At 29.9% G+C, this 23,005-nt stretch overlaps 1 protein-coding gene across 1 annotated transcript; it reads left to right on the top strand.

Moving 5' to 3' along the window:
* Window positions 1–798: 798 nt before the first annotated feature.
* Window positions 799–21,891, top strand: LOC123261507 (brain-specific homeobox protein homolog). Its single transcript, XM_044723119.1, has 3 exons — window positions 799–1,371; window positions 16,693–16,939; window positions 21,415–21,891. Exons 1-3 carry the CDS (start codon window positions 1,027–1,029, stop codon window positions 21,672–21,674), a joined length of 852 nt encoding a protein of 283 aa, XP_044579054.1. The 5' UTR covers window positions 799–1,026; the 3' UTR covers window positions 21,675–21,891.
* Window positions 21,892–23,005: the final 1,114 nt, after the last annotated feature.

Raw genomic sequence — 23,005 nt, 5'->3', positions numbered from 1 at the left:
ATATCAGAAATAATTATGAGTATAATTCATTAAATAAAATTATGCTTAAAAATAACCCATATGAATAATTAAATTATTAGAATATAAAAATAGTGATCTGTAAATAAAAGTAGTATATTTTTATTTATTTAGAGTTTCAAATGTGATATCATGAAACATAAAAGTTGTTTAAAAAAAAAATACATTTTAAAGGTTAAAAAAAAAGCACATTTGTGGTCCAATCTCGAACGTTTTACATAACAAAAAATGTATACTTACACTGTTCATCGTCTGAAAATATATAGAGATGAGACGGTGAAGGAAATTTAAAAACCCAAATACACGGATAAATTGTCGTTCAGAATTTGCGAGAACGGAATTTCATAGAATCAGGTACGGGGGTAATATCTCTATAGCAACATTAATTCGAGGTTCCCGCCCAGTAAATTCGAGTGAACCAATAGTAGTGAAGCTCGACGACGCAATGTCGACGAATCAACACAAGGCGTCGCGACGACTACCCCTTTGGCGTTTGGTAAAAGACAACAGCAATCCGCAGAGAATAAGAGGAAGCGAGATGCTAATGAAATACAAAGGGTAAACGAGAAACGACAGACGAGCTCAATCGGCAGGTTGAAAGAAAGATAGGGGGTTAAATGGTGCCAGTGGTTTGATACTCTGCTAACGTTCACACGTGTTATCTAAATCTTAATGTTTTATTTTTAGAAACTAACTGGTGACAATATTTGTGATTGATTACTCTGCAGTTGTTATTGAAAATAATAAAATTGTTTTTAAAAGTTAATTTTTAGTGAAATTTAAATGAATCTATATATTTTTTAATTTTAGTTTCATTATAACTATTGTATATTTATAGTATAGTTAAATTATAGAGAAACGTAGACTGATATTGCGCTGCACAAGTGTCTTAACTACAATAGGTTGTTAAAAATGAAAATATAATAAATAAATAAATGTAAGTGATATTTGGCAATATATGTTTATGATTAACGTAATTAAAGTATTGTAAAAAAGTGAATAATAATAATGCAGTCAACTTGCCAACCACATCAGCCTCAACAACAAAATGCTACTTCAGCTAATAATCGTACTTCCTTTTTAATTGAGGATATTCTCAGTCGTGGTAGTGTTGACTCTTCTGGGCATAATCATCCAGGTCAATTGCATCATCAACTAACATCAGTACATAATCAACATCATCAACAATATCAACAATTAACTAGTTTTTTACCAGGTTATCCTGCTGGACCACCAGCCGCAGCCTTTTTTCTTGGACCTCTTTTTAGTACCGCGAGTATGGGTGTTGGTATCGTTCCAAGCACGGGCGAGTACTCGGCTTTAAAAAATTGTCGCCGTCGGAAGGCCAGAACTGTAAGTTGATTTTAGATTTTATCTTTTATTTTTATATGTCATTATAGGTCATTTAAAAATGTTTTACTTTTTGTCATTAATTTCGTTTCTTCATAAGCGGTTTCGATAAATATTATGTCAGTTATATTGTGCCCGAAAATAGCATTAACTACATAAACAGGAAAACTCCTATTAATTCAAGCTTTTCTAATTTGATTTTGATGGAGAAAAAAAGCTATTCTTATCTTCTTTTATTCGTTTACTAGCAAAAGTACAATAAATTTGAAATGTAAGAACTTTCGGTTCCGTAGTTTTAAATTCCTAGATTGATAAAAAAATTAACTTGATTCAAGAGGCAATAATTTGGACCAAAAACATCATTTTAAATATTTTGATTATTTTTCAAGCAGAGAAATTCTTAAACTAAAAAATTTATCTCGATTGAACTAAATTTGTTTTAATTCAAGATTTTTTCTGCTTAATTTAAGATCATCAAACTCTTCAAAATAATATTCTTGTTCCAAGATTTTATCTTTCGAATCAAGTTGATTTTTTTTTTTTTTTATCAATCTAGGAATTCTACGCAAGTATTTTCGGAGAAGTTGAAAATTTTTCATGAATTAGGTTCCAAGGAACTGACAATAATTGACAATGTTAAAATCATATAAATTTAATTATTAGAAGTATTTTAACAGCTATTATTATTTGACATCATACATTTCTCAGACGTTTTTCTTATACTAAATAGTAATTGTAAATTTATTATTTATTGAAATTTTATTTTTTTATAATAAAATTTTATTGCGACAAAGTATAGTTCCGAACAAAAATAATATTTATTTAGACTGAAATTCATAAGATATTTCCAGATATTATTATTTTTATGAATAATTTCCATAAAATCTAATCTTTTTCGATCAATTCAAGTGATTAATTTTTCCACAGTGATAAGAATAGTGAATTTTCAAATTTGGTGTGAAGAAACAGACTGTAAGTCAAAGTTGTATACAGTTTTTAAGCTCTTGAACATTTTTTCCTCATCAAGATAAGTTCGATCATGGTAATTATTTATATAAAAAATAAGTGTCAGGAATTTTGACGGAATATATATGAAGAACTGTGAGTCCTGACCTCTGTTACAATTGTTACCTGAAAAAAAAATCTGAAAAACGGTTAAGTATGCAGACCATCAAACATTAAATTTTACTAATTTTGAGTAAATTAATAGTCTTCGATTTACTAAAGAGAAAAAAGTTCTACTATTATTTTTATTACAGAATTTTGAAAAATTAAAAAAAAAAAACTACCCACGAAGAATATCTTGTAATTACTTCATATAAAATTCCCCAATACTGATTAATGATGTGAGATCCCAATCCTACGATACAATATTCAATTGAATAACATTCTTTACTGAATTGGTGAAACTTATCAAAAAATAGAAAATATTAATAATACTAGTAGTTCGATGAAGTCGAACTCGAGAGAATAAATTCCATGCATATATGGCTCTAATTGTCTCAAAAATCACTGAAGAGAAACCCAATTACCAAATACCATAGGTCAAAGGTATTAGAAGTATCAAAAAACTGCAAAAAAACTGTCAGTAATCGTAGAGTAAACTATAAAATTTTCGAAAAAAATTAGTTCAGTGAAGCTTATATAACCGCTAAATCGGTAGAGGAAACTTGAAAACATGATCTGTTTATAAAATAGTATTTAAAGAATTGATACCATAAAAATGCATTAAATTATTTAAGCGTGTTAAAAATTAACCAACTTTAAAATATCGCCAAATCTAAGTATAAAGATGAAAAAAATTGATTATGAATTAGTTTTAATAAATTAATAAGTCAAATAATTATTTAATTGCTCAATTTATTATAGTCATAGCTATGTTTCAGAATACAGATTTTAAAATGTTTGATGAGTTATAAACATTTATTGGTCTACTTGGAGTAGCTTTATAAATAAGCTCAGTAATGGCCATAGCTACTCTTTCCGGATTGATGACCATATCCATATCCTGATTGCTGGCCACGTTCAATATTCTCTGAGGAGTGACGACCAGATTCCCAGTTATCTGATTGATGACCAGATCCCCAGTTTCCGGATTGATGACCACCATGTCCATGCTGACGTGAGTTTTCATCACGATCATTGCTTTGCCAAACCAAATTGTCGTTTCTTGATGAATGAGTTGGTCGTCGAACAAAATCATCATTTCCAGGATAGCGATCTGAATTAATGGAATGAGTATCATGATGTGACTGAGACCTTCCATGACTGCTTCCATATCCCACTGCTCCGCCATATCCGTACGCAGCCGCGTTTGTGTAAATCTGTTCAAAATAGATTTAAATTACTTTTTTTTTATGTCTTACATTTTTTAATCTATTGAAAACTTCGTAATCAATTAAAGAGTGTCTCAATGAGTAAAATTAATCTTACCGCCTGAGTAGTCAGTGCCATTAAATAAGCAAGACTCGTTGTACTAGCCATGATGCTTCTGCTTCTATCGACAAATTATCGAAGACAAATTGTACTGTGACAAACTAAAAAACTCTAGTCTTTTTATACTCAAGTCGAGTAAATCAAAAACCTCTGGTTTTGCTGTATTTTTTAACAACACTAATAATACAAACACAGTAATGACCAAAAAGTAAAAAAACCCCGCACGTTTTTTCAAAACACAATTCACCCTAATTATAAAAGAATCCACCCATGTTGGGTATTTCTATTATTCTTTTACGTTTAATTTTTCAAATTTCATTAATAGTCTCAAAATACATGAGTTATAGAATATAATTAAGTTAATATTTTTCATCGAATAATTAGAAAATTATAAAAGCAAAATCTATCTTAACATCGATTACTCAAGATTATCATTCGAGGGCTTTAATTTCTTCTCAATGATCAAATTCTAGTTTTGGATGTGTAATAAACCTTTACTAATGCGAACATCGTTTTATTCACAAATTGCTCTCGATTACTCCAAGAATTATAATTTATTTATGAACTAAAAACATGAAAATAGTAAGAGAAAGGCACTGAGAAAACTTGTGCAGTCTATGTTGCGCTAGTGAATGCACATTATTTTTTTCTTTTTTTTTCTTAGTTGTATTTTTTGCCCGATATTAATAAAATATAGTTCTCTGTTATTGTAAAATGTCGTAAATATTATTTGTATTGGTTGTTAATCATTATTATGCTAAAGTTCAGTAGAAACATTAACTTCGGTTGAATAGATTTTTGTAATAACTTTTCTGCTGCAGTACCAATCAATCTTAAAAACTAATCAGCTTTTAACCTAAAAAGAAATACTAATCGGTTGATTAGTTTGAGAGATATTCTTTTTGAAACATTGTAATAAAATGATTTTTAAATTTCTACTCGAAACGGTTTTTGAGACTCTTAAGATATTACAGTTCAACTTTAAAAAAAAAGTATTTTCTAGAAACCTGTTTTATTTTTGAGCTTGGAGAGTTCAGAAATTTAATATGAAGCTCAACATTTAAATCAACATTTTTGACAAATTTTTTTCAAAAGTGAAATTTAACCCAACAGACATGTCTAAACCTGACTAGGGGAAGGGTGGGGCACGACGACCCCTTTAAGCTGGTTATTTCTTTTTGTCGTTTCTATCCATTAAATTTGTTAATTTTCCTTCTATTTCGAATAAATCAATCAAAATTTTGCAGAAAATCGAAAAAAAAATTTTTTTTCTGGGGCACGACAGTCTCCCCAAAAAAGCATTTAAAAAAAATTTTTTTTTGCTGAATCCATTACCATCAAAATCTAGCGATTCTCCTTTCAGAAAAAATCGTCGAAGGAAAACCACAATTTTCACGAGTCTTTTGAGTATCGCCAAGAACTCAAAGAAACAAAAGATCGAAATGAAGCAAAAAAAAAAGGATCTCAGTTACGGAAAAAATTACGGTTAAGCAAAAAAAAAAATAAATAAATAAATAAAGTCAAAACCAAAAAATTTGAAAAAAAATGTTTAAAATATAAAAAATATGATTGCCATTGTCTTTATTCCAATGGAATTCACTCAGAATCCACCGAGTCATGGATTCAGTGTAAAAATTGTAATAAAAAATGGTCTCATGATTCTTGCGCAGGTATTGACGAAGATTATTCCGACGATTATGTCTGTGATCATTGCGAATAATCGCATAATCGCATAATTAAATTATCTCGATGCGATTTCTTAATTATCGAAAATATATATTTATGTTTTATTTCAAGTTTAATTTTTGTGAACGTTTTTAAAAAATTATTTTAAATCTTATTGTCAAGCTCTTAATTAGTTTTAAATAATAGGTAATAATTAATAACATATTTAATTTCTTTTATTGCACTTAGAGGTTTTAAACCTACGAACAAGAAAAAATACAGAGATGTTACTTAGCAATTAATTGGTTACATTAGTTTACATTGATTGAAATCACATGTTGAGTCTTCAGATTGAGCTTTTAAAATACGTAATATCTTGAATCAGACCTTTTTTTTAACTTCCCGTTAAGAAAATTGATCAAAAATCAGGAAGTTATTGGTTTTACCCCGTTTTGCAAAAATCGAATTCTCATCAGATCTCGACGTTCTCAGGTCTTAGGAAGCTCCCTTGACTACTCTCGCGAGGCTGTGTGTGTGTGTGTTTTTTTTTAAATAACTTTGAAACGGCTTTACCGATCGATTCCAAAAATTAATCAGCTTTTAACCTTGAAAAACCACGTCGATCGCCGCTAATCTGGTCTAAAAACCGAAAAAAGTGTTTTTTCGGAATTACTTCGAAATTCCGGCAAGATAATAACTCTACTCTTTACTTCTCTATTCATAAATATCTCTATACTAAATAGTTCAATTCCTAAATAACACTATTTCTAAATTTCTCTATTCTTAAATAACTCTATTCTCAAATATCTTTATTCCTAAATAATAACTATTTCTAAATAACTCTTTTCGTAAAAATCTCTATTCTCAAATAACTCTATTCGTAAATTAACTTTTATTCTAAATTTGTCTATTCTCAATTGTCTTTATTTCTAAATAACTCTATTCGTAAATATCTCTATTCTTGAATAACTCTATTCGTAAATATCTCTATTCTTGAATAACTCTATTCTCAAATGATTTAATTATAGAATATTTTTGAAGTTACATTAAAAAAAACGACTGAATTAATTATAATTAATCAATTAAGAAGCTTTGAAAAACTTAGTTTTCTTTGTCAGCAAAAATCAAAATTGTTATGAACTTAGCAAAGTGCGATACTTTACTAGGAATATATAGAGTGATTAATTCGTACGTTGTATTGAAAATGTATACTAATTGTAAGCTTAATTACAAGAAATTCATAAACATACTTACCTCAACAATTGTTTACTCTATTGATAATAATTTTTTAAACTTTACACTCTATAAAGCTCAGATATCCGGTACACAATAAATAACAGCAGTTTTATCTCTTCTATTTTCTTTAAAATGAAGCTTCTCTCAAAAATCATTTACTCGGTATATAGTAAAGTATCGCGCTTTGCTAAGTTGATATCAATTTTGATTTTCGCTGACAATGAAAATTAAGTTTTTCAAAACTCCTTAATTGATTAATTATACTTAATTCACTCGTTTTTTTTATGTAGCTTCAAAAATATTCTATAATTAAATCATTTGAGAATAGAGTTATTCAAGAATAGAGATATTTACGAATAGAGTCATTTAAGAATAGAGATAATTACAAATAGAGTTATTTAGAAATAAAGACAATTGAGAATAGATAAATTTAGAATAAAAGTTAATTTACGAATAGAGTTATTTAAGAATAGAGATTTTTACGAAAAGAGTTATTTAGAAATAGTTATTATTTAGGAATAGAGATATTTGAGAATAGAGTTATTTAAGAATAGAGAAATTTATAAATAGTGTTATTTAGGAATTGATCTATTTAGTATAGAGATATTCATGAATAGAGAAGTAAAGAGTAGAGTTATTATCTTGCCGAAATTCCCAGTTCGATCAATTCAAACTTGAAAATCCTCCATGAGGATTATATTTTTGTGCTCGAAGAGCTCAAAAACTTAGTAAGCGCAATTTTGAGCACTTAATTTAAGTATGGTATTAGCGGGAAGTTACAGGGATGGCCTTTAGGGTCAACCGTTTTTCTAATTTTTTTTTATATTATTATTATGCTTTACTTGTACACCTCTTGGTTTTTACAAGGCTGATTCCTCTTTTTCTCCTAGTTCTACGCTTTTTCCATTTCTCATATTGGACCTCAGAAAATCCCACCCGACACTTCATTTTTACTTTAATTTTTGCGGCTGTGGACCGACTTGTGCTTTCTGTACCGTATTCACCCTGAACCTCACCTCTCAGGCTGTTGGAACAGAACCATGGGGAAACCACAGAGAAAACCCATGATAGTACAGTCGGAGCTGGGCTAAGTCTACAGTGATTGATAAGAAACTCTTCTTTATCGACCACTGGAGCATTAGGAGCACTAGTGTGCAGAGATCCCTCTTGCTAACCAACGCCGACTAGAGTGGTCACCCATTCAAGTTGTTGCTTAAATGGGTGATCACCCAAGTCAGACGTGTGCCGCCTGGCTATCTCTGCCACTTTCAGAGGCTGGTAACGTAACGCACATATTTTTATTTATAATCACTGAAAAATAGTGGTGCGTGCCGGGATCGAACCCGGGTCCCACTCTTTCGAAAAGAGGGCACCGAGCCGACTAGGCTATTGCCCGCCTCAGTAGTTTTTTTTTTTTTTTTGTTTTTTTTTATATTTTTATCAAGTCAAAATTAGAATTATGAATTGCGTAGATAAGATATCCTTGGAGAAACTCAAATAGAACTTTGAGATTGGGTTTCTGCCTGGTGCAAAGGACACCGTGATCATCAATTAATAATATAACTACTGTCTTAATTTCAAAAAACTATGTTTTCAATTTTTTATGAGCTATATAATTCAATTTTTGGTTAAATTTTTCAGTTCAATTAAATTGTTCCTAATTCATTTTATCTAAGATAAATATGGTTGACCTGAAAAGGCCTAAAATAATAAATTCTTTAAATTTATCCCAATTCGAAAAAAAAAATAATTTTTTCGTTACAATTTTTTTTTTTTTTTGAGTGGTCCATTATGCCCCACATATCACATATTAGCCCAAAATATCAGAAAAACATGACAGAGGTCAAACTTGACGGAAAATGAAAAAAAAATTTTACTGAATTTTTGAGAGGGGCTATTGTGCCCTAAGAGGCCGTCGTGCCACACTCTCCCCTACATCGAAAAAATTTTGGAAAAAAATTTGGTTACGTATATCGTTATTATTTATTACCATTCAAGTATCTAATATTTACTGAAAAATATATTTAATAAAATCTTGTCGAAATTTTGGATCAATAAGTGCAGTCATTTATGAGAAATTTATCTCATCGACTTTGAAAACGCGGTCTCTTATTTAGGAAAACGCATTTGGAGTTATCGGCCCCCGGCTATATCAAGCTGCCGCGATACGGCTTTACAAAGATGCGTGTCACTTTAAGAATAAATGTTCCAAGCTCTGAGGAAAAGGGTGAAAAACCACAAAGAACTATTGTTATGGATGTTTTTATGTTATCAAAGTTCTCTACTGTATTGATATTTCTCAGAATTTTCTTCATAATCTACAGAAAAATGTTTATTTATTTGTATCACATGCTTTTGTTTTAAGACTATTAATGAACATTGAAAAATTAAACGTAAGAGAATAATAGAAATACCCAACATGAATGGATTTTTTATAATTAGTGGGAAATTTGTTTTGAAGAAAACGGTGGGATTTTTCGCACTTTAGTCTTTACTGTATTTGTATTGTTAGTGGTGTTGCAGAATACGGTAAAACCAGAGGTTTGAAATTTACTCGATTTGAGTATAAAAAGACTAGAGTTTTTTAGTTTGTCACAGTACAATTTTTCTTCGATAATTTGTCGATAGAAGCAGAAGCATCATGGCTACTACAACGACTCTTGCTATTTTAATGGCACTTGCTACTCAGACGGTAAATTTAATTTTACTCGTTGAGACACTCTTTCATAGATTATAAAGTTTTCAATAGATTAAAAAATGAAAGAGGTAGAAAAAAAGTAATTTAAATCTATTTTGAACAGATTTACACAAACGCGGCTGCGTACGGATATGGCGGAGCAGTGGGATATGGAAGCAGTCATGGAAGTTCTCAGTCACATCATGATACTCATTCCATTAATTCAGATCGCTATCCTGGAAATGATGATTTTGTTCGACGACCAACTTATTCATCAAGAAACGACGATTCGGTTTGGCAAAGCAATGATCGTGATGAAAACTCACGTCAGCATGGACATGGTGGTCATCAATCAGGAAACTGGGGATCCGGTCATCAATCAGATAACTGGGAATCTGTTCGTCATTCCTCATCAGAAAATATTGAACGTGGCCAGAAATCAGGATATAGACATGGTCATCAATCCGGAAAGAGTAGCTACGGCCAGTACTGAGCTTATTTATAAAGCTACTCCAAGTAAACAAATAAGTGTTTATAACTCAGTAAATATTTGAAAATCTGTATTCTGAAACATAGCTATGACTATAATAAATTGAGCAATTAAATAATTATTTGACTAATTAATTTATTAAAACTAATTCATAATCAATTTTTTTCATCTTTATACTTAGATTTGGCGATATTTTAAAGTTGGTTAATTTTGAACACGCTTAAATAATTTAATGTATTTTTATGGTATCAATTCTTTAAATACTATTTTAAAAACAGATCATGTTTTCAAGTCTCCTCTACCGATTTAGCGGTTATATAAGCTTCACTGAACTAATTTTTTTCGAAAAGTTTATAGTTTACTCTACGATTACTGACAGTTTTTTTTTGCAGTTTTTTGATACTTCTAATACCTTTGACCTATAGTACTCATTAAAGTAGTAAGTCATGTGGAGCTTTTTTTAAACAGTCGAACTCTAGCCGTGCCAAATACGAGTTGTTACCAGCTTCTAGATATGAATGATCTGTTGTATTACAACGAAATTATGTTCGTTGCTTATAAGCATATGCAATATATGCATATATCGAGTGGGAGTAGAAATACATCTCGACGTGCGGAAGTTTTCAAGTATGGGATTAGAGAAATTAGTTTTTTACCCTACTGTATTAGGTTCTCTTCTTACTGAGAGAAAATTGAAGTTATATTATAGAAACTTACCACTTTTACTGCAAGAGTTATTTATAATTTTTTGATTGATAAAAATACATCTTCCCGACTAGAAATTTGAAAGTAAATCCAATTGGGTCCTCATTGGGTTCCCCTCTTGGGTTCGCACATTGAGATGTCACGCAGAACCCTGTTGGGTCCTCATTGGACAGTCCCTCCTAGATCCCAATGGGGAAATCCCCATCAAAACCCAAACTAAATTTTGAAAGAAAAAATTTTATGATTTTCAAAAAAATTAAGAATAATCTAGGATCAACTTAATAATTAACAAAGAATATTTCTTAGTTAAATAAACTATTTTATTAAGAAGAGATAAAATTATCTCAAGGATAGTATGAAATTGTATTGGCGACTAAATTGAAAGTTTCAAGTCTAAGTAATAAAATTCTCAAAATCATTTTCTTGTTCCGATAAAATTTCCGATTCCAATCCAAAGTGCACAAAATTTTTTTGAGCCGAAAAAAAAATCTTTCAGGAGATAAAATCCGTTATTTTTGTGTAGAAAATATAAAATTACACGGTAAAGATAAAAATACTCACATATCAATCACAATAATCCGTAATAAAATTGAATAAAACTTATCTGACGATTGAATGGTTGACTTTTCCTTTATTTGAATCACTCGCGAGTGTTTGACAGAATAATACGACCTGGGAAAAAAATTATCCGTGGTTGTGCTCTCAATCTCTTAATGAACTGTCGTCGCTCCTTTTCCTGTCTTTGCGATGTTTAGAGTGATTGTGGTAAACAATAAGCTCAATTCCAAAAATGACCAAACTCCACAGCAAAATAGCCGCAAACACAATGAAATAAAACAACAAGTTATCGAACTCGATCCGTTCATAGTTTTCAGCTTCTTTGATTTTTTCCATCTTTTCTATTTTTTTCCATAGGTTTTTCTTTATCTCTTCATCGTAATGGTAAATTAATCCTATTTCTACCGATATTGCACGGAGTTTATCAATTTTTTCCTTCAGCGCCCAGTTCTTCTTTGTCCAAAACACAAAATATTTCTTGAACGTGATTTCCTTTGATACATAGAGATTTTTAAGGTTCAAAGCGTTGAATAGTTGTTGGGTAGTATGGTTGATACAAGCGACACTCAAATTTCGTTGGGCTTCTATCGTACATTTTTCCAGCTCAGCATGAGATGATGAATACAAGTATTTCTGGTCCTCTTCGGTCACCCACAATTTTTCATTAATCGTGTCTTTTTCCAATAATGCATCGTAAACTACATGATACTTGTTGTCGAACAAGTCCTTTAGGGTTTCGACATTACGTCTTGCAGGTTGGGATAGAATGGCCGAAATTTGTCCTTGGAATTCGGGCATCACCACAAAAATGAATAAAAATCCGAAGAAATAAATGATCCTCATCGAGAGACGTCCCATTGGAGATATTATTCCCATGCTCAGTGACATGCTCACAATGTCCGTGATTCCTTCACTCACGTTAAATTTGTTATTCATGATTATGATTACTGCACTTAAAAACAAAACCAAGAGTGTGATGAAGATGAATTGAAGATTTATGTGGATTTCGGTGAGTGCCGTCGAATAATCTGTTTTCTTTGTCAGAATTGAATAGTGCGCTTCACGATACTGTGTCACAAAATCAGTTAATTTAAAACTTGTATCAGCTAATTGGTTCTTGACATTTTTCGCATCATATTGACGATTGAAAAGTTTTCCATCAAAGCCGTATTCCATAATTTTTAAATCAAAATTATTTTCGAGGATTTAAATTGACGCTGTTACTTTTATATAATCAGGTAATGAATACAATCCGTCGTCTTTGAGCTTTTCAAAAAATTTCATGTAAATAATGGTTTTCTGCTTATACTCTTCAGATAAATTTTTTTCAATGATAGGAACCATTAATTTCATTTCATGACCATCTAAGTGCTGAGTTTTATCAAAATAAATATTTTTATAGTTGTTCTTCAAATCTGTAAATCAATTGAGAGAAACAATTTAGCATATACAATTGCATCGTAAGTTATATTATTAAACTTAATGATTAATTACCTTTTGGATACTGCAGACTGTATAGCGTCGACTTTGTTTTACTATTGCTTTTGGCATTTGCAATTATAACTTGATTCCAAGGTGGCGAAGCGTATTGTGTGAAAGGGTTCAGAGTGTAGACCATACAGAAAGAAAGGTTCACTTGAACTAAGAAAATATTTTTCTTCCGAATTATTTTCTTGGGCAGAAAAAAATTTTTTTTGACACAAGAAATTTTACTTATTCCAACAAAATTAATTCCTTGCTTCAAGAAATACGTATCTTGATCCAAGACAATTTATTCAAGTCAAGAAAATTTTCTTGTTTTGAGAAAATTTCTCTCTTGCTCCAAAAAATTAAGTTCTTGACAGAAGTAAATTTTCTTGTCTTGAGAAAATTTCTCTCTTGCTCCAAAAAATTAAATATCTTGATGTAAATTTTCATTAATATTTTTATTAACTAACATGTCAAATGGGAATATCAAGTAATATTGAACCATTTTTTTTTCATTCAATATGTATAATTACGATCTAAAATAATCTGAAATGGGTATCAAATAGTCAAAAGAAAAATTTTCTCAAGGTAAGAAAATTATTTTTGCCCTCTGGGCGGAAAGTGGCAACTTTGGTCTCACTGCGCTAAACAAAGTTGCCGCTTTCCTCCTTCCTCGGACAAAAAAATATTATACAGCCCTTGGGAAGTAAAAAAGAAAACCTCAGATCACATGTTTGTTGACCTCGGCTTCGCCTCGGTCATTACATGTGATCTGAGGCTTTTCTTATTTTCCTTCCCAAGGGGTGTAATATACTATTTCTCAGCTGAAGTAGGTGGCGCTGCTTCCCCAAAGTATCTAAAAATCTTGATCAAATATAAAAAGTTATTGTATCAAGTATTTATGATAATTTGAATTAAGAAAAAATTACTTCCACCAAGAATAAAATTTCAAGAAAAATTTTTACTTCGGCCAAAAGACAACTTCGGTCTTCCTTCGGGCACCCGAAAATTTACTTGAGCCAAGAATTTTGTTCTCGAGTCAAGAAATCTTTCTTTCTGTGCATGGTTGAATCTTTGTCGTCATCATAACACACATAGTATGATACCAATATATCAAAACTTCCAAGGAAAGCAAAAACCATAGAAGCGTTTCTATCATGCGTCCCTTCAGAAATGTCGAGAATGAAAATTGGCGACTTTATATTCCAGATTGTTGATTCCATAAACCCAAAGATGAGTGATGTCAGTTTCTGCAGAGATTCAAATCTGAGAATGTACGTAGGATAGCTGGGAAGATATCCTTCGATTTGCTTCCGTCTCCGATCATCATTTATGACAACCAGTGGACTTCCATTATCAATACTCTCGCTTGCCACTTGGTCATCAACTAAGTCAGAAGATATTATTAGTGGGTTAGAATTATTTGCAAAACCTCTATCAATCAATTCCATCTGCAATAAGAATAAGTAATTTTAACAACGATTAACGATTATTTAAAAAAAAAAAAAAAAAGATTGGTCACGCTTGAGCTCAAGGCGTGTAAAATAAAATCAATTTACCGTATGATTGATAAGGTGTGATTTGATTTCTGAACTGTGAATGCTGCTTCCATTTGAAAAGTGACCAGTAAATACACAACGGCGACATAAAATAATTTTAACCAGCCGCATCATTAATCTGTTGATGATTAATTTAGAAAATAAATCCTGCAGAATTGAAAATCAAAAATGTTTTGAAACTCTAACGGTCGTTGATGTATTTAAAAAAGTAACGACAATTCGTCTGACGAGCTAGCGACTTAGCAGTTTGAAGTTAAGTTGCCGACTAAATGCTTCGCAAAATGTGTGACTGCAGCTCACAATGTGGTAAAACATCGTTAAAGTTAGTGCGGAACTTCGTGGAAAAGACACGTCAACTAGGCCAGCCATTACTTGGTTTTAGAAAAAAAAAAGTTTTATTGCTTCCATAAAACAGACTGGGGCCTCTACTAGAACTCCTCGTGCTGTAGAAACTATCGACCAAAAGACGCTCCTAATTTTCCAGTTGATTGATTTTTGAGCATTGTGAGCTTAAAAATATAATTCATGTGTTATTTTGAGCTCCCCGAGCTCAAAAAGTTAGCTGTTCTAAGCTTTTGAGCTCTTCGAGCTCAAAAGTCTAATAGAGGTTTAATAAAACACTATTCTTGAAATTTTCAAATTGCAATTATTTTTGAATGAATCAACCGGTTTAAATGCGGCTGACAGCATTCAACGCAGTTTTTTGAATCTTATGATTTACTTTTAAACACAAATTGATCAGACCGAAAATTTTGGAGAAATTTGAAAAATTCACATTTTCCGAATTTTTCAACGATAACTCACGAATCAATCAACCGATTTTGACCGGATTAGCGGCGATCGACGTGGTTTTTCAAGGTTAAGAACTGATTAGTTTTTGGAGTTAATCGATAGAGCCGTTTAAAAGTTATTTAAAAAAAACCACATTAAAAAAAATTTGTTTTTCTTAGTTTTTTTAGATTTTTCGAAATCCATCAGTCCGAATCGGTTCAAATTCACAGGAAATCTAAGTTTGAGGGAACTCCTTGGAACACTATTTGGTAGTTTCGGATGATCTGATGAAAACTCGATTTTTGCAAAACGGGGTAAAACCAATAACTTCCCGATTTTCTTAGCGGGAAGTTTAATAACTTAAAAATACAACTGATCGTGTAAGCGAGTTTTATATTATTACTTTAAGGTTGTTCGGACACTAATGCACTTGTGAATATCACAAGCTAATTTTTTGATATATTATGAATTGCTATCTCATACGTATAAATTAATTTTTTGGATTAGATCTGACGAAAGGTTATCCTTTAATAAATTATTAAAAAATTGAAATTTAACATCTAGCCTATAGAGACTATTGGCGGATTGCACCCCGTGTAAAAAAAAAATTTCCTGAAAAGTTCCGGAATAGTTCCTGGTCCGGAACGTTCCTATGATAAGACAATCCGGAACATCCCCGGAATACTTTTGCAATGTTCTCGAAATAGTTCTGGATCATTCATGGAACACTTCCGGAACATTTCCGGAAAATCTCCGACAGACTTATAAAACATCGCTGGAATACTTCGAGAATAAATTAGGAATACTTCCGGAACATAATCCAAACGTTTACCGGAAATGTTTCAGAAGTATTCGAGGATTTTTCCAGGAATATTTTAAACATATCCCCGATGTATTCCCGATATATTTTGTAACTATTCCCGATTTGTTCCAGAAGTATTTCGGGAATATTCCAGGAGTTTTATTTATTCTGGAACTTTTCAGGAATTTTTTTTTTACACGGGAAATATATCGATTTATTTGACTACCTCATAGGAAGATTAAAAAACAAAAAACTTGTATTTCAGTCAATCAACTTTCGTAGAATACGTTAAAAATAAAATGAAAATTTTCTGACGAAAGCTTTTAAAGATATTTTAATGCAAAAGATGAGAAATTCACGAAAATTTTAGGCCGACATATTTAAAAATAAATAAACCACTTGATTCAGCGCAGTCTGGCAACATTGCACAGAACAGAACGCGCGAATTTTGAATTTTAATAATTCCTGTGTATATTTATGGGTTATGTTTTTCAACTCAACACTACACAGCTAGATAAATATAAACAGCTGTTATGCGCGGTGTTGCCAGGTCTGAGTTTTGTGAAAAAATACCAGTCAAACGTTGACTATTTATTGTTTTTGTTAATGAAATTATTTAATTATTTTAATTAATAATAATGTAAGGTAACGGTTAAATTATAGTAATGAATTTTCGTATTCAAATTTTTAATTTTGATGAAAAAAAAATTTAGATTCTATTATGACTTACTGTCCGTGCAACCTTAATAGCTATCTAAAATTAAAAAATTAATTTGCAATAAAAAAATATCGATTTTCCTAAAATTTATATTTTTTTCTAAAAATATGAAAGTTATATTAAATTATAATAAAAAATAAAATAATATTGGAATAGAGAAATTAAATCAATAGTACACGATTTATAGTGACATCAAAAACTGCTTAAAATATAATTATACGTTTTTATATACTTTTTCAGGTTTTCAGTGATCAACAACTCGCTGGCCTGGAAGCTCGGTTCGAAGCGCAAAGATACTTGAGCACACCAGAGAGGGTAGAGCTTGCGGCAGCACTCCATCTATCAGAAACACAAGTTAAGACGTGGTTTCAAAACCGACGGATGAAGCATAAAAAACAATTAAGAAAAATTAATAACAGTAACAATAGTAGCAATCTTTCAAATGGACATCAGAGTGGGCAATCATCGTCGGCGATGTCACCAGCAGGTAATTTAGTCATTTACATGTAATTTTTTTTGAAAAATCATTCTTCAAAGTAAAAAAAAAAATCACTCAATCAAGTTTTTAAAAACTAACTTTTCATTAAATTCGCATATTTTTTAACGATTTAATTACATGAAAAAAACGATTACTTACAAAAAATTCTAAAAATTACATCATTTTAAATCATAAAATAGTATTAATCATAATATTTACACTGAGAGAAAAATTTTTTTTTGAAAAAAAAAAGGCATTCTAAAAACAAGATATTAATTCGTTGAAAATTTTATCTCCTAGCTGAAAGTATTAAAATTTTTCTCAAAATAACTATATTGTTGAAAAAAGAAGTTTTTTTGGTTGAGAAAAAAAAATTTTAGATAGAAAACTTGCAACATTTCATCCAAAATTGTTTTTTCTCAAATCTAAAAAACTTTTTTTTAACAATAATGTTACTCTGAGAAAAATGTTGATTGCTTCAGCTAAGAAATAAAATTGTTGAAAATTTTCAACAAATTAATTTCTTATTACAACATTGCTAATTTTTTTTACAAAAAATTTTTTCTTTCAGTGTATTTCATGTTACTTTCAATAATAAGAATTATAAATGAATAAAAAAAATTTCGTTATACTCTAAAAGTTCTTTGAATAACAGTTTTAATGTAACTATTAAATAGTAAAAGACGACGTGTGATCCATTCCTCCGACCAAACTAACCGCTGAGTCCTCCGATATCGTTAACCACTTTGCACCTTCGTCAATAAACCTTTCTCTTCCATGAACCCTCATATGTCTCACACACATTAACGTGTGTATGTATTAGGGTGATTTTTTTTTTTTCGGTCCCATCGTGAATTCTTGTTGGAAATACTCAAAAAAAATTCCCTGAAAGTTTGAGCCCTTAATATTAATTTAAGTCCCCAAACAAGGCGTGTGAAGATTTCCCATTGAAAATACACAAAAACTCTGATTTTTAATTTTTTAATTTCTTAAGCTCAGCGGCATTTCATGGGATCACTTTGACCGAAGATGGTTTTTTCTCAGAATTGATCGCTCTACAAAAGTGCCCATTGCGGCAAAGTCGTATTACAAATATAAATAATGCTGTGAAGCGGGAAAGAATAGAAGTTACGGTAATTATTACGTGAAGCGTTCCACATTCACGTAACAGGATATTGGTAGGAAAGGATTGAGAAAGGAATGTGGAGAGGATCATCCTAATGTGAGTTTATAGAAAATGCGAGAAAAAATTATTAGATAGCTCGGACTGGAATTCGAACCCAGAACCTTCCGAAGACATGTCGGCTACTCTACCATTTGAGCTATCCGGTCTATACTAAATTTCCTTTCGCTTATTCTATATACATTAAGCCACACCGTCCATCTTACGGCAAGCATTTTTACAAATATAAATAATGCTGTGAAGCGGGAAAGAATAGGAGTTACGGTAATTATTACGTTTTTTCGCATTTATCTCGTAAATAACAAGAGCTACGGAAAAAATGTGAGTAACAAACTCGTAGGGAGTTCAATTTTCTACAAAAAAAAGTCCTATAGACTAAATCGCTAAGATCAATATTAATCGAGATATTAAGCCTTGAATTGATTTTTCCGTGAAATTTTGGCTGATCATTGGTTTTAACTTATTAATATCTTGTTTTCTTTCTCCGTATTATTATATTTTTTGTTCAATATATTTTTTTAAGGCTAGAAAAGTAGGATATGATAAATATCTTACATTACAAAAGCTTATATATAAAGAATAGGCTGTGTCAAAAAAATCGACTATTTTTTTTTTTTAAACTATACGGAAAATATTGTTCAGGATACCGCAAAAAGGCGCCTGGTAAAACGGGAGCTCTTAATTTTAATATTAAGTTGTGCCTCATCACGATTTTCCATTTTCCATTTAATTAACATGGGAAATTTTTTTGTGCAAAGTTTGGAATTTTGTAGCTCTTTAACGAATAGTTGAATTGTTTGGGTCACAAAATATTCTTGTAGGAAATTGAACGTTCTTTAAAAAAGGTCTCTAATAATTTTTTGATAAATGCAATCCTTCAGAAGTTATTCGAATTGAAAATTGACACTCATAAAAATTTTAAAGTTTTTTTACTAAGGAATTTTGTAGCTCTTCAACGATTAGTTGCATTGTTTAGGTCAAAACATATTCTTGTAGGAAATTAAACGCTCTTTAAAAAAGGTTTCTTATAATTTTTTGAGAAATACAATCCTTCAAAAGTTATTTCAATTGGAATTTGACAATATTGAAAATTTTAAGGTTTTTTTTACTTTTTAGGGCATCTAATTAATTTATTGCATAATTATACTCAAAATTCTTTTTCCTCCGAAAACTTTCAATGGTTTTGTTTTAAAATATCTGTGACTTTTAGGGAAGTCAACAAAAATTACAATTCTCATGAGTTTCCAGTTTCAATTCATAAAAAGTCAATAAATTTTTTTCATAAAAATATATTTCAAAGTAATTTATGAATCTGCATAAATGTAACTGAAAAATTAAAACAGCAGTAATTATAATTATCCAGTTAAGAAAAATCAGTCAATCATTGCTAAGAAATTATAATAATTCAAGTCAGATAAAGAAAAATTTATCAAATTTGTACAATCGTTGAAGATGAAAGTACTGATTATTGTGATGATATAAATGTAGGATGTAAGGTATAGAATTATTCGTGATTCACCCATTCGGTTTAATAATTATAGATAACTACTCGACGCTTCAGAATACTCATCATGATTTGATGTCACCACATTGCATCTATAACTCTATTTACTCGGTCGTAGCCAAGATGGCTTCGCTTTCTGTTGAAGGATAGCTAACGAAGTTAGTCGGAGACATCTTACTTGGCAAGAGTATATGAATGCTACTACGATAGTCAAGGAGCATTAGAGTTCGTCTTTCTCAGGAAGCTAGTGCTACCAAGTTAAGTCTCCAGTAGGTTCACTCCAGGATAGAGAAACAGAAGAGAAAGAGGAGAAATCAACCGAGATAGAAGTAGGGATAGAAACTTAGTTGACGTTCCTCCTTTAATTTTGTACTCTCTTACTCCCGTGGTAGTTTAAATCACAAACTTCCTTTCAAGATTGCTACTCCAAGTCGATTCGTGGCTCCTTCAAGAAAATTAGTTCATTATCAGCTAAGTGCTCGGCCACACCTATACTCTCGAAATCGTTGTCAGGATCATTTACTCATAACTTGATACCTAGATTTTATGTAAAAAATAGAATCAGTTATCATATTTTCATTTATTTTATAGTAATTTACGTTTTTAATAAAATCAATGATTTAATTTTCGTATTGAGTAAAAACAATTATCGAACCTAACGTACTAAGTACATAAAATCCCGTTCATTAATTTGGGTCAGTTATTCATTTGTCTTTCATGTTAAATTAAACGCAGATCATACTCAAATTAATTAACGCAATTGTACAATTCAATTAATCTATATCTATACGAATATATAATAATATATAACTCTTTATAGTTTTTGATCTTTGTTTCTTTATGATTAATAAACTGCACTATCGATTGAAATTAAATTTTTCATAATGTACAAAGAATACACTCTGACAGAAATGATGGAGATACAGACAAAATACACATGAATAAATTTAAAAAACTTTTAAAGATTAAAATAAAGCAATGAGGTTGTTTTTTTCTTCTATCATTTACTCTTTGAAATATAACATTAATTATAATAGTCAATTGATTTATAAAATAAATAAATTAAAATCTATATTACTCCATAAGAAGTTAAGCTCTATCTGAACACATAATCTGTTCTTAATTTTGTTTCTAATTTTTAAACAATAAGTTCTGAAGAGGTGAATAAGGTTTTAACAAACTAAAGTAAATATTTTTCAATTAAATAATAATTAATTCTCATAATATTCCTAACAATACATACACTAATAAAAAAAATTGACTTCACACAAGAAAAAATCTTGAACGCGGGCATCATTTCGAAGAATTAGACCATTTTGATTTAAGCAGAAAAATTCTTGAATTAAGAAATTTTTTTTGGTTTATGTAAATTTTACTTGATTCAAGATACTTTCTGTTACATATAAAACAGTCAAATTCTGCAAAATTGTATTAATTCAATTTTTTTTTTTTCTTAAATCATGTCAGTTTTTCTATTAGTGTACAAATCAATCAGTTAAATACATTAATTTTATTTCATTTAACATGCCCAAAAAAAAAATTCATGTTGAAAAATTCTATAGTTTTACCGATAATACTCGAAAAAAATCCAATTTTTAAATCATCAATAAAATATTTGATAAATAATGGAAAAAATACAGAATATTCATTTTTCGAATTCAAATTTTAAATGAAATTTGTCAAGGTATAGCATAAATTAATCATTGTTTTGTTAATTTTATATTCATGTACAATAATAAAATGATAATTTAAAAAAAAAAATTAATAAAACGATGAAATAATATGGTTATATTACAGAAAGACCAGTGGATTTTTCGTTAAACGCTGGCAGAGAATCACGGGCAAGCAGTGATGCGGTGATGGATTCAGATTCAGATGAAATCGACGTTCTTGGTGATGAAACTCCGCTGCCTGTCCAAACATCAACACTCAATCAGCCGGTAAAGCGTTCGTCTTCATCTCCTTTAAATTTCCATCGGTCTTTACATTCGACTGTGAGTTTGGCGTATCAATCGCCTCATCAAAATCAGACACTTCAATCCCGTATTCATCGCTGAGAAAAAAGTTATGTAAATTTTTATTTTTAGTTTTTAAAAACGGTATTCACATTCGAAAATGTCTCTTTAAACTGATTGAATGCTATGGATAATTAATTTCTATTTAACAATAAAATTTTTTCGTTAATTAGCATATACATCAATCAAATTATTAACGAAAGCCCAATTTACTGCATTATTAATTTTTATCTGAATAAAACACTATATTTCATCTCAAATCCATTAGTCAGATATTTGTGATTTTTTTCATTATAACTTTTGAAAATTGTCAATAAAATTAATTACAAATTCTTCTATATACACGGAAAAAAATTATAAATAATATAATTCTCACTAGGTTTTTATTAACTCAGAACTAGCAGTTTTTATAGTTTTTTTATATGAAAATTTTCAACATTTGCTATTGGATAATAAATACACTAAGAGAAAAAAATTTTTTTTTTTTTTAAATGACTAATGTAATAAAAAACTTATTTATTGAAAATTTTCAACAATTTTATTTTATAGCTGAAGAAATAAAAATTGTTCTCACAGTAACTTTCTTATTGAAAAAAAATTTTATAGATTTGGGAAAAAACAATTTTGGATGAAAATACACAAGTTGTCTATCTAAAATTTATTTTTTTTTAAATCAAATGAACTTTTTTTCAACAAAAAAGTTACTGTGAGAGAAATTTTAATTTCTTGTCATAAAAATGTCCATTTTTTTCAAAAGAAATGTTTTCTTTCAGTGTACTATGAATTAATTATTATAATAATATGACTTACCGTTAAAATTACTATTCATTATACGGAAAGAAACAGTAGAAAAGTTCAGTTTTGTGCAAGAACAATGAAAATTTTTAGTTGTATTTACTGCACAAATTAATTTTCTAATTTTGTTAACACAGAACTCAATTGTTATTGTATATAAATAATTTTGATGAATGTTTAGAAGTGGAGTTCACCCTATTTTTGACTATAATATATCGAATAATAAATATGTTTAAATTATTATATTTCACGTTAAATTAATTAAGGATCCGAATCATTAGAACAATCCAGAATTCATTTCTTAATTAATTCTAAAGCCCTTGATGCTAACAACAATTTTATAAAAATTCCAAACTGTCAAATTTTTAAATTAAATAAATAAATAAATAATTTTAATTTTCTCAGAAAAAAATTTTTTTAATTCTTGTTTTTTTTTTTTTTTTTTTTTTTCTATTCTATTATTCATGGAGATTAAGAAGAAAATACGTAATTGTTAAAAAAAAAAACTCTAAATAATATTTTTATAAGATGAAATATCGTGAACTCTACTTCCAAATAATCACATTTTTTCCGTGTAT

Source organism: Cotesia glomerata, linkage group LG3, assembly GCF_020080835.1.
Source record: "Cotesia glomerata isolate CgM1 linkage group LG3, MPM_Cglom_v2.3, whole genome shotgun sequence".
Classification (NCBI taxonomy): Eukaryota; Metazoa; Arthropoda; class Insecta; order Hymenoptera; family Braconidae; genus Cotesia; species Cotesia glomerata.
Note: the sequence above shows the minus strand (reverse complement) of the source record. Positions and strands in the feature narration are given on the sequence as shown.

Excerpts from the sequence above, each read along its gene's own strand:
- LOC123261507 (XM_044723119.1), top strand. The coding sequence starts at position 1,027 with ATGCAGTCAACTTGCCAACCACATCAGCCTCAACAACAAAATGCTACT. Across the intron at positions 1,372-16,692 it reads GCCGTCGGAAGGCCAGAACT|GTTTTCAGTGATCAACAACT; the intron begins GTAAGTTGATTT and ends ATACTTTTTCAG. Across the intron at positions 16,940-21,414 it reads GTCGGCGATGTCACCAGCAG|AAAGACCAGTGGATTTTTCG; the intron begins GTAATTTAGTCA and ends GTTATATTACAG.